This window comes from Geotrypetes seraphini, chromosome 13, assembly GCF_902459505.1.
Source record: "Geotrypetes seraphini chromosome 13, aGeoSer1.1, whole genome shotgun sequence".
Lineage (NCBI taxonomy): Eukaryota > Metazoa > Chordata > Amphibia > Gymnophiona > Dermophiidae > Geotrypetes > Geotrypetes seraphini.
Window position 1 is genome coordinate 70,573,938 of NC_047096.1, and position 12,901 is coordinate 70,586,838.

The following is a 12,901-nucleotide window of genomic DNA, read 5'->3' on the forward strand; positions in this document are numbered from 1 at the left end:
AGTTTGTAGCAAAAACGAAGCTTCTAAGTCCAAAAAATACACTTAAAAAGTTTAATGAAAATCCAAGATGGCCGCTGTGGGTGCCGATTTTGACTGAAAACGGCCCGTTAAAACTGCAATTTTACAGGTGGTGGGGGGGGGGACCAGGGAATGCAGGAAACCACTCAAACCCCCGATTTCAGCACCCCCCCCCCAAAATCGCCAAATCCAGAGGTACACATAAAGCTCTGATACATGTGCTGAAATGCATTTCAATGGCAGCTAGCAATATACAATGCAAGCATAGGGAGATAAGTACCTCAGGAGCTGATTAAACTGGATTTTTCAGGTCTTCTGATCACCTCACCATCCTTGTCACCACAGATCATGACCACCAGGACCCCTCAGGGGAATTAAGGAAGACACAGTCCGGTTCCGATCCTGGCGTACCTCCACGGTACCACAGCACCCTTTGCGGATGAACCAGGGGAGAGATGGCTCCTGATCCCAGAGAGCCGATCCAATCTGCAGGCTGTCTAGAGGACTTACTGCAGTTCAAGTTTACAGAGCACCCTCCAGAAGCAGACAATCTTTAAGGAAAAGTCTACGATCTCCCGCCGAAGGAACACTCTCAGAGTGAATCCGCAGCACTTGGGCAATACCCGCGGCACCAAAGAAAATAAAAGACTAGGAATTGAGAAATAAAATCATGAACAGAAGAAACCAGAAGTTCTCAGCAAGGCTGCAGAAACAAAACTGAGCTTCAATGGGAGTGTCTGCACATGTGACCTTGCAGAGGGGGTTGGTTTTATTTCTAAGTTCTGCAGCCAAGACTGGAATAGATGCACAACCCATAGGTGAAGCTTGTGCAAGAATCATCTTTCATTCCAAAGAAATGGCAATGCTCATATTTCATCTTACAAAATAGATGACATTTCAGCAGTTTTTTAAACGTGCATAACTCCTTTTGCTGTCTGATAAACTGGGAGTTTGTTCCATTCAATAGGATCAGCACAACAAAAAGACACTAGTTCTCACTGCTTCCAAATGCAATTTTTTTTGTTGGAATTAGATCAAAGTGTCCAGCAGAACGTAGCACATGAGAGGGTACAGGTCACAATATTAAGAAGTTAGCATACCCAGGAATATACAAAAATTATTCGTTCTAGGCAAAGTGATCAATGCTCTTCGAGAGGAGAGGATTTTGTAAGATCTTTTTAATGCTATATTTATTCTTACATTTAACATATGTTAGCTAAGACTAAGAGCTCCTTTTACTAAAGTGCGCAAAATTACCACACGGTACGCTTTTAGAATAACGCCAACTTAATGCTGACGTTAAGGTCAAGCGCACATGGCAACTATTCCACGCGTTAAGGCCCTAACCTTAGTAAAAGGAGCCCTAAGTCTACACAGCAAAAGATTCACAAGACAACTAATGTATTTAAACCATTCCCAGTCAGTCTACAGAGGTAAAGGTAAAGGGCCCAATATTCAAAGGGATTTTAGGAAAAGAGAAGCTCCAGCCCGATTTAAATTGCCTAACCCACGATAATCAACAGCACTAAATGGAGCTATGCTGCTGAATATCGTCTCTGAGTGTTGGGGAGAAGCCGGCAGTTATGTAGATGCTGGCAGAATTCAGTACCAGCACCTGCATAGATAAATGGGTGATTTCAGGACAGCTCAAAAGCTTGTGCTCGCAAGGAATATTGTCCGGCATCTGCAAAACTCCTTTCTTTTATTTAAATCTACCCCATCCCCTCTCTAGACTCCCCAAAATATCCTTCAATTCCTTCCTCTAACTCAGGGGTGTCCAATGTCAGTCCTCGAGGGCCGCAATCCAGTCGGGTTTTCAGGATTTCCCCAATGAATATGCATGAGATCTATTAGCATACAATGAAAGCAGTGCATGCAAATAGACCTCATGTATATTCATTGGGGAAATCCTGAAAATCTGACTGGACTGCGGCCCTCGAGGACCGACATTGGACACCCCTGCTCTAACTTAATGTCATGCAGAACCCCCCCCCCCCAAATGGTCTAGGCAGCTTCTCCCTCCATGTCTACATGATGTCTCTAATGATCCATGGGGTCACTGGGGGCAGAAATGAAGCCTTCTCATTCCTGCTCCTTGCAGCTTCCCTAAAAAAAAAGTCTCTGGTAATCTGAGAGGTTATTGCAGTCATCAGGGGAGCCATATCCAGACCATGGGGAAGGAGGCAGGAGGGAGATCAAGGGGCTTTAAAAAGAAGAAAAGGGTTATATGGGTCCCAGCTGAATAACACCTTGGACCTGCATAGTCAGTGCTGGACCTGCACATGGTCCAGAACTAAATATCCAGGGCCAATTTAGCAGTGTCTCAAGTCAACAATTTAAAATATACTGACCACTGCTGGCTGAATATCGGCTGGAAATGTTTTTGAATTTAACTGAATCTGATTTTTGATGGCCATAAAATTGATCATGTTATTTAGGTACACTTCAGGACATCCTTGTAAGGTCAATTTATTAGTATTTTAATTTATTTTACTAACAAAATTGATGGCATAGCAAACCAACCTGTACACCGAAAAACAAAGGGCTGCTTTTTTTCTAAGCCGCGTTAGGGCATTAACGTGCAGAATAGCGCACGCTAAATTGCCCCGCGCGCTAGACGCTAACGCCAGCATTGGCGTAGGTTTAGCGAGCGCTAAAATGCCGTGTGCGCTTAAAACGCTAATGCAGCTTAGTAAAAGGAGCCCAAAGAGAATTCAAGAAAGCCTGGGCTGGGCACTGGAAGCCCTAGTTGTGGAGATGTAAAGAAAATGCTAGAAATCAGCTGAAGTCCGTGGCACTGCTCCAGGAAAGCGCTCTCTTTTTCCCACATTTTTTTCTCAGAACCTCTGGAGCTTGTTTTACAAATTAAAAAAAATGAAACAAACTAGCTTGCAAAGTAAACAGTGCTTTGCTTAGTGTACAGTCATTTTGCAAAAACAACTGTAAAATTGAAAAGTAGAAGCCTTGAACTGGACACTTATCTTAAAATTTTGTTTCCCAGATAAATGTGTTTCCTTTTCTCTGGTTTTGTCTGGTAGGCGCATTCATTTTCTCATGATCTAACCTGAATACTATTAAGATTTAGTCAAAGCAAATCCAGGACACCAACATACCTTTTACAAAGCTGTGACCGGAAGTGGCTTAAGAACATAAGAACATAAGAAGTTGCCTCCGCTGAGGCAGACCATAGGTCCATCCTGCTCAGCGGTCCGCACCCGCGGCGGCCCATCAGGCCCATTGCCTGAGCAATGGTCTATACCTATCTATACCCCCCAATCCCTTTTTCTTCTAGGAATCTATCCAAACCTTCTTTGAAACCATTTAATGTTTTCTTGTCTACAACAGCCTCTGGAAGCGCGTTCCATGTATCCACCACCCTCTGAGTGAAAAAGAACTTCCTAGCGTTTGTTCTAAACCTGTCCCCTTTCAATTTCTCCAAGTGCCCCCTTGTACTTGTGGTGCCCCTTAATTTAAAAAATCTGTCCCTGTCTACTTTTTCTATGCCCTTCAGGATCTTGAAGGTTTCTATCATGTCTCCTCTAAGTCTTCGCTTTTCCAGGGAGAAAAGTCCCAACTGCTTCAATCTGTCAGAATATGGGAGATTTTCCATTCCCTTTATCAGTTTGGTTGCTCTTCTTTGTACTCCCTCAAGTACCGCCATGTCTTTCTTGAGGTACGGCGACCAGTACTGGACACAGTACTCCAGATGCGGCCGTACCATTGCACGATACAGCGGCATGATGACTTCCTTCGTCCTGGTCGTAATACCCTTCTTAATGATACCCAGCATTCTGTTTGCTTTCCTAGAGGCTGTGGCGCATTGCGCCGATGCCTTCAGTGTTGCGTCTACCATCACTCCCAGGTCTCTCTCCAGGTTACTAACCCCTAGTGGTGTTCCCCCCATTTTGTATGTGAACATCGGGTTCTTTTTCCCCACGTGCATGACCTTGCATTTCCCCACGTTGAAGCTCATCTGCCACTTTTCGGCCCACTTTTCCAGCTGCGTTAGATCCTTTTGGAGATCTTCGCAGTCTTCCTTGGTTTGAGCCCTGCTGTATAGTTTGGTGTCATCTGCAAATTTAAGCTTGCCCTTACATGGATTTTTCCTGCATGCTAAGCCTGTTTGTACTACAGCTGAAAAATGGCCAATTTTCCAATTTAATAGCCGTATTTGAGCACTTATTGCTATCTATTTTATAGGTGGTAAGGGCTCATGTGCTAAAATCAGTGCATGGCAATACAGATGTACTAACTGATTAGTGCAGAAATATCCACTTTCCAGTCCAGACATGCCCCCTCCCCCCTGGTTAAAAAAATTAAAAATATTTTTTAGTGTGTGAGTGGCACAGGCATATTTGTAGCTTACTGGGGAATATCTGGTTGCACCAGCAGTGAAGGCCCTTTAAGTGGCAGTAAGCACACACTGGTGTGTGTTTATTTATTTATTCAATTTTCTATACTGTTCTTCCAGGAGAGCTCAGAATGGTTTACAACTTTACATGAATTTATTCCCTTTATGTTCCGGCGGGCCTGGTTTGGCAAAATCATGTCAGGAGTCTCATTCTATTATTTTTTTTTTAGAAAACTATTAAAGACACAATTATTTGACTAATTTGTAACCCAAGCTTCCTAATTGCTTTTTAAATATAACATGTATTGTGTACATTCTAGAAATTGATGTATCTTTTTGAACTGTATATTCGCCGGATGTTCAGACTTATCTGCTGTGAACCGCCTCGAACAGGGGTGTCCAATGTCGGTCCTCGAGGGCCGCAATCCAGTCGGGTTTTCAGGATTTCCCCAATGAATATGCATGAGATCTATTAGCATACAATGAAAGCAGTGCATGCAAATAGACCTCATGTATATTCATTGGGGAAATCCTGAAAATCCGACTGGACTGCGGCCCTCGAGGACCGACATTGGACACCCCTGGCCTAGAACCATTTGTGGTCTGGCAGTATATAAGAATAAATTATTATTATTATTAATTTATCTAAATGTACCTGGGGCAATGGAGGGATTAAGTGACTTGCCCGGGGTCACAAGGAGCAGCGCGGATCTGAACCCACGCCTTAGGGTGCTGAGGCTATAGCTTTAACCAGTGTGCCACACACATTTAGTAAAAGGATCCCTTAGGTTTATGACTTTAGTTTAACTTCCTCCTTCGAATTATAAAGTGGTCTTTCTACCAATGCTGTGAGGCACCCCACCTTGACCAGAGATTGTGAGCTGTATGAAGCACTACTACAGAAATAGAAATAGCAGCAAGATATGTGCTGTAGGTGTAATCAGCTTATGTAGGGTTACCATATGGCTCCAGAGGAAAAAAAAAAGGACAGATTGAGACATCTGGGTCTTCCATTGAAAGCAATTTTATTTATTTATCTTATTTATTCAATTTTCTATACTGTTCTCCCAGGTCATCACCCTCAGCCATAACCAATTCATCTAACTCTGCCTCAGGACCCTTAAGTCTCCAGGGGCCCCAAACAGAGAGCTAAGTTAGGGCGAGAAGCCTGCTCCTCCTCTGAGTCTAGCATGATCTTGTGCCGCTTGAGCATGTCTTCCCCTGCATCAGCCTGAGGCCAGACCAGCAGCGCCGGAACTGAGGCTTCCCCAGCCCCATCTCCCTCTGTACCGTTGTTCACCTTCTGCAACTAAAAGGCTTTGTGCATAAGATAGACAAACTCCAGGGAGAAAGGCAGATAATCAGCTTGCTAACTGTCGAACCCCAGTTCACTCTGCACCTCCCCCCCCCCCCCCCCCCCACCATCGGACTCACTCGGGTTAATCACCATCTCTGAAGAGGCCCACTCCTGCAATGAAGTTTTCAAGTCCATAACCACGTTGGACGCACAGGAAAAAGACATGCCCTCCGGCGCCGCCACACTCAACTCCGCTTCCCCTGTACAACCGGCCACACAAACACCCACCGGCGTCCTCCGCTTTCCACAGCGGGAACACCGCTTGACCATCTCCGCTCCCTTCAGTTAGCAAGCCAACAACCATAAAAGAAATATACAAAAGTACTCACGTGCTCCTGATCCTACCAGAAAGCAACAGAGAAAAGCTTGTGCTGCAGCGGCTTGCAGATGCCGGCACCTAGGGTCGGGGTTTTGGGGGTTTTTTTTAATATAGGAAAGGAACCTCCAACCCCCTCAGCTTCTCTGCATTGATAGGGAGGGTGGGGAAGGGACCCGGGTGGGCCGAGGTGTTGCCCCTAAAATTGGTCCAGCTTGGCCAACACCCCCAAGGTTCAACTGAAGCCGCAACAACAGCCTTCTGTCCTCAGGAGCAACAACCAGGAACCAGAACGATAGATACCATCCAACCTGCTGGAGATAGAGCATACTGATTGGCAAGAGGGAGTTCCATCCAGATATACTCCTGAAAATCAGGGCTCTATCTCCAACTGCTAGTAGGTATGTGCCAGTGGCGTACCTAGCACGTGTGACACCCGGGGCCCATCATTTTTTGGCACCCCCCCCCCCCTATCTGTACGAAAAACATGATTTTTAGTAACAAGCCACACGTCACACATGAGTACCTAGGAAAAGGCAGCATCTTACATACTGCAGTGAGAAGTACAACAGCAATACACCCATTGTAAAACTAAACAAGACTAATACAGATCAATCCTGCAGTCAATCCTAACAGAAAACCATGCCTTTCGAATACACAGAACACAGAAAACACCTTCGCCTAGTATGGAATAAGTAATCACAAACTTACCCCTCCCCCTTTTACAAAACTGTAGTGTGGATTTTAGCCACGGTGGTAACAGCTCTGACGCTCATAGAATTCTGAGCATCAGAGCTGCTACCACCACGGCTGGCGCTAAAAAACGCTCCACAGTTTTGTAAAAGGGGGGATAAAATAGAAATACATAGATAAAGGTTAAATTGAACCAGCAAGAAGCTGGACTCTGCATACAATGCAATACCACAGAAACAGTGACACATGTCTCCTAAAGCAATAAATAAATAGAAATTTTTTGTTCTATCTTTGTCTTCTCTGGTTTCTGCTTTCCTCATCTTCTTGTTACTCTCTTCCTTCCATCCACTGTCTGCCATCTCTCTGCCCCTATATGGCATCTTCTCTCCTTCTATGCCCCTTCCAGAAACTGTATGCCTTCCCCTTCAATCTCTCCTTTCACCCCATTGGTCTGGTATCTGTCTCCTCTCCTTCCCCCCTGCTCTCGCATCTCTCTCTCCGCTCCCTTCCTCCTGTTCTTCCCTGGTCTTCCTTCTCAATTTATTTTCTGCCTTTGTCTAAATTCTTTTTTACTATTCAGTCCTCAATTTCCCTCTTTCACTGTGCCACCTCTTTCCCTCACTCCTTTCAGTAACTAACCCTATCCTCTTCCCTCAATCCTGCATGTGCCCTTTTTTTCTTTCTCCTCCCCACTTCCTTCCAGCATCTGCTCCCCTTTTCCCTCACACTTCCATTCAGTAGCTGTCCTTCCTCTCCCCTACACTTCCATTCAGTGTCTGTTTACCTCTCTCTACCCCTTCCATCTACTGTTCACCCTCTATATCGCCCCTTCCATTCACTGCCCTCTGTGCTCTTTCTATCCAGTGTGCACCCTCTCTCTCTCTTCCATATGGCATCTTCCCTCTTTCTATGCTCTTTCCATAAACTATCTATCCCGTGCCTCTTCTCTCCTTTGTACATGATTGATTTCAACTCTGTCACCTCTCCATTTTTCTCTCTCTGTCACCACCCCCTCCCCTATGCTCTGGCATCTCTCTCTTCTCCTTTCTTTCCTTCCCACCTCGCAGTCTGGCATCATCCCTTCCCTGATTTCCTGATTCTCTCCTTTCCTTTTCTTCCATCTCTCCCTCCCCCTCCATGCTCTGACATCTCCTCCTTCCTTTTCCCTTGATCTGGCATACCTTCCTCCTTCTCTCCATGCCCTGGCGTCTCTTCTTCCCTTTAAGCCCTGGCATCTCCTTTCATTCCCTCCAGTTGGGTAGAGCAACACTCTCCCCAATTCTCTCCCCCTCTGCTCCCTTTCCTCCTTCTGTCACCCAAGGCCTGGTGTCCTGAACTTCTTCGGGCAGCAGCATTCACAATTCACTGCTGTTGCCGGCTTCAGGCCTTCCTCTCTGTCGGGTCCTGTCTTCATGAAAACAGGAAGTAGGCAGGACCCGGCAGAGAGGAAGGCCTGAAGCCGGCAACAGCAGCAAATTGTAAATGCTGCTGCTGCCCGAAGAAGATAATGGCACCAGGCCTTGGAGCACCCGAGGCAGACCGCTTCTCTCCCCTCCCAGCCGAACTCCCGCTGACCCTCCTATCTCTCCCCCCCCCCCAAGTGAACCTTTCCGACCCTCCCAGCGAGAGCAGCAAACCTCCCTCCAGTAGCGTCGGCTGCTTTGCGGCTTTGTCCTGCCGGTGCAGCGTCGCTGATGACGTCATCAGTGACACGGCAGAGGGAGGAGAAAGCCGCAAAGCAGCCGACGCTACTGGAGGTTAGGTTTGCTGCTCTCGCTGGGAGGGTGTGAGTGCGATTGGGACCGGGCTGGCTGTGCAGCCTCCCTAAGGCTGCACCCGGGGCGGACCTCCCCCCCCCCCCGCCGCCACCCCCCCTCCCTCCCTTGGTACGCCACTGGTATGTGCTATCCCACTTTTCTCTGGATTCATCTTCTGCCGGCGTTAAGGAATAGATATTCTGAACACTGAAGTAAGGAGGACAGTTTGAGACATTTAGGTTTTATTTTCATTGAAAGCAATGGAAGTAAAACACGGAGATCTCAATCTGTCCTCCTTTTTCTGGAGCCATATGGTAACCCTAAGCTTATTAATATCAGGCAGAGACCTTCTGAAGTGTGCTATCACATCACAGTGCACTATTGACATTTACATATGTAAATAAATAAGCAGAACCAAATAGAATGGGATCCATGAAAAAATAACGTGTATTAACAGACTGTATATTATTAGCACAAAATAGTTTCCTATATCCCAAACCGAATACTACAGAGTTACCAGCAGCTAATCCAGGTCTAGCTCCATTATTAGGCAAGACTAATCAGTTGCCTATAGCAGCAGCTAACTGTACCACCAAAAAAACAGTTACAAAGCAAACCAATATATTGACAGTCACACAAAGTCAAAGAACAATCGTCACATGCATTTTTCATATGATTTTTGAGTGTTGATTATGGCTACTAAGTTAGCTATCATAATGGGGGGGGGGGGAGGCAGGCAAGGGGAGTGAAAGTTAAAAATAATTGAGAAGGGGGATGTAAAGCTGAAGCTTTGCTGAGGGCACCCACTATCCTCGCACTTGCTCTACGTTAACCCTTTCAGGACCATAAGGATCGTAGGCCAATTTTTGTGGTTTTTTGACAACATTTTTATGGTAAAAAGGGCTTGCAGATGCCAAAAAATTGATTTTTTTTGTGAAATATCATTTTTTTTTTAAAAAAAAATCAAACTTCTGGCTTATGGACAGTGTGGCAAGTGAATCTTCTCGTCAATCTGGCAACGACGCTAATGAATGAATGTCGGAACCAGTTTGTTTACATAAAGGCAGTATCCTATGGAATCCGTACATATCACATTTAGAACTGTAGACTATCCCAATCAAAATGTATAGGATTTTAAAGTTATGGGACAAATATGTCCCTTGGTCCTGAAAGGGTTAAGCAGCCGCCCCTTTAGACTGGGGAGTGAGACAAGGCTTCGTCAGCGCAAAGTCCCCATAGAAGCCCCTGAGCAGGTGAGGTGGGAATGGGTTTCTTGAGCCAGGGGCTGGGGCTGCATTAGTGGGACAGAGGAAGGACCACTGGAGCATAGACGGGAAAGCAGGGAGGAACCTGACCACACACTCACTTGTTCGTCTGATGATAAAGCACGTCCATGTTGTCAGCCTTCCTACCCCCAGAACCCACGTCAACCGGCAGCCATTTCCGGCGCCGCCAGGACCCCGCCGTGGGGATAGGGCTGTCCGCAGCTGCCTTTGCCGCAGCGCTCCTCACCAGAGACTAAAAAAAAACAAATAACACCGGACATAAGCGAAACATTTAAAACTGGATAAAAAAAATAAAGGTAACGACCGAGAAAAAACATATTCTTCCGATATAGTTAAAAAAAAATTAAAAAAAAAAACCCAATCCAAACGGTGCGAAAACTACATTTCAGGAGCTGGCATTCAACTCAGCATCATAAGGAGGGGGCCTTAGATGTAGTGTTGGTGGTCAAGGGTTATTAGAGGGGGTGCTGAAAGCCACCTTTTTGCTGCATAGTGTGTTATTGAATCCCGGCTCTTTTAATAATGGGCAGTACATTTTGTACTTCAAAGGTTAACTCTTAAATGATCGTGCGGGAAGTGCACTATGTGGATGCCCAGCACCAGCACTGCATTTAGCAAGCAGGATACCGCAGAGGCGCTGCGTTATGGGATCCTTTTAATAAGTTGTGGTCAGCAATAGCGCATACTCACCACAGCTTCTAAGGGCATCCCACGGTAAGTTCCAAATATGCACGTGCCACCCACCAGCTATATATTTATTTGTTCGAGGGGCGGAAAAGGGGTGTTTGTGCTAATTGGTGCATTTAGTTTGATGCGCGCTGATTAGCGCATTGTTAGTGTATGAGCTCTTACCGTCTACAAGGGCTCACGCATTTCCTTTTGTTAATGGCAACATTAGTGCATGATAAACACAACTGGGTAAATAAATAAACTAAATATTGTTCCAAAGAGGGTATAACAACAAACAAAAAAGGAACAATAATTGAAGTTATTGATACTATTCTTGGATGGCGCTCAGAATCCAAAGGTGGAATAAGAAAGCTCAACATGGGGAAACAACCCCTCTAGAGACTTTCACAGACTCAATCATTGCACCATCTTGTTGGATAGAAAAAAGTGTTCAAAATAACTTCATAGAATAATAAGTGTTTCTTAAATCTCCATACCGTGAGAATAATGTCCAAAGTCTTATAAATGCAAAAAATGGTGTAAACAAAAAGACTTAACTTAAATGTCTCTGCAGCGGTAACCCGGCGGGGTTCTAACATTAGTGTGAACATTAGTGCATGGCCATTTTCATGGTGTGATACAACTGGTCTTAGTGCATGGAAAAAGAAAGGCATAAGGACGAGTTAAGGCCACTTTCTACTGTAGCTTTTTAAATGGGCCTCTATGTGTAATAATATCTGAAAGTGCAGGAGCACAGGTGCTGTCAAGCATTCCATATAATCCTGTGCAGGCGCATTGCAAATAAATAAAACTGAACTGGCATGGCAGTGGTGCACTCCTCCCCAACCTGGTACAACACTCAACCTAGGGTAACCAGATGTCCGGGAAACCCAGATATCATTCAAGGTAAGTCTTTATGTCTGGAAAAGTTTCCAGTGAATAATTGTCACCCCTGATGCCATAACAATTCTCTCTCATATAATTGAGTCTTCTAGATCACCATACTAGTACAACTTTATTAGACTTCTGTTAGATATGTGACAAACTGTATGGAATGAGATCTAGAACCTGTTACCTGGATTGTCTAGATGTCAGTAAAGTGCTCCTATTGAGTTGTGCTCTACTGGAGGGATTGGGGAGTTCATTTCTCTTCATCCTCCAGTGATTGATGTCCCCCCTGAAAGCAAAACTGGTAAAGAAAATGGGGCTCTGTGACAGCTTCAGGAAAAATAAACATTTATGCTTATGGCTGACATGCATGCTTATGTTGCCATTTCATAACATGAACATCCACGTACTGCCACAGGCGTTCATATTCCACTTTTGCTCCATTAATATTATAGGTCCTGATATTCAACTCGCGGTAGGCAGCCCGACGATCCCAGAAATTCACTGCTGTATCCAGTTTAAAGGTTGTCACTGTGGACTTAAGCCAAGCCAATATTCAGCAGCTAGTCCAATATTCAGCAGCTAATGCCCAAAGATTGATCTGCTTTTTAGGCAGGTCTATCTAGCCACATGCCTTAGCTGGCTAGCCACTGAATATCGTCTCCAATTAACAAGAATATACTTCTAGACCAGTGGTCTCAAACTCAAACCCTTTGTGGGGCTACATTTTGGATTTGTAGGTACTTGGAGGGCCGCAGAAAAAATAGTTAATGCCTTATTAAAGAAATGACAATTTTGCATGAGGTAAAACTTTATAGTTTATAAAACTTTCCTTTAACAGTTAAAAGGAAAGATATATAAACTATAAAGAGTTTTACCTTATTCAAAATTGTCATTTCTTTAATAAGACATTTAACTATTTTTTCTGTGGCCCTCCAAGTTCTCTATTTTTTCTGCAGCCCTCACATTTAAAGTTTAATATCTTTTCTTTCTCAAAACTGACACATTTCAATCACTATATTTTCCCTACCTTTGTTGGCTGGTGACTTTATTTTTCTGTGCTTTTAACTATGTTTCCAGGGCCTTCTTGTCCTTTGACTGTTTTTCTCTCCGTTTTCACTTTCTGCCTTGCATCCATCTGTGTCAGAAGCCTCTCTGATGTTGTTACGTCAATGAGGCTTCCGATGCAGAAGTGGATAGCATGAGGAGCTTCCGCCTGCGGCTTTGAATGGAACGATCGACTGAGCAAGGAAGCCGGCCAGACACGCTGCTGCTCCACAAGGAAGGGAAGGGGGAAGAGAAATGCTGGTGTGGATGATGCAAGGAGCCTCCGCCAGCCGCAGCTTTGACCGGAACAATCAACTGCAGCAAGGAAGCAGTTGATTATCGCGTCCAGACCGCGGGCCGCAAAATAGCACCTGGAGGGCCACATGTGGCCCATGGGCCGCTAGTTTGAGACCGCTGTTCTAGATTAACAGTAACATTTAGTGAAGGAGTTCCCGCTCACTCTTGATCTTATCTTGATCTAATTTTATAAAAACTACAAACAAATAGAATTTTGGATAT

General features: G+C 44.9%; 1 protein-coding gene across 3 annotated transcripts in view; it reads right to left on the reverse strand.

The window, feature by feature from the left end:
- GOSR2 (golgi SNAP receptor complex member 2) overlaps positions 1-10,599 on the reverse strand; it is a 56,048-nt gene extending 45,449 nt beyond the window's left edge. Inside the window, exons 1-2 of one of the 3 annotated variants that reach the window (XM_033919220.1) lie at positions 10,469-10,599; positions 9,859-10,010 (exon numbers count right to left, since the gene is read on the reverse strand). In XM_033919220.1, coding sequence (XP_033775111.1) covers positions 9,859-10,010; positions 10,469-10,486 — 170 coding nt within the window. In that variant the 5' untranslated portion in view covers positions 10,487-10,599. Of the gene's footprint in view, positions 1-9,858; positions 10,011-10,256; positions 10,404-10,468 lie in introns of those variants that run through there. The other 2 variants (XM_033919221.1, XM_033919219.1) reach the window with 2 other exon arrangements.
- Between the last annotated feature and the right edge of the window lie 2,302 nt (positions 10,600-12,901).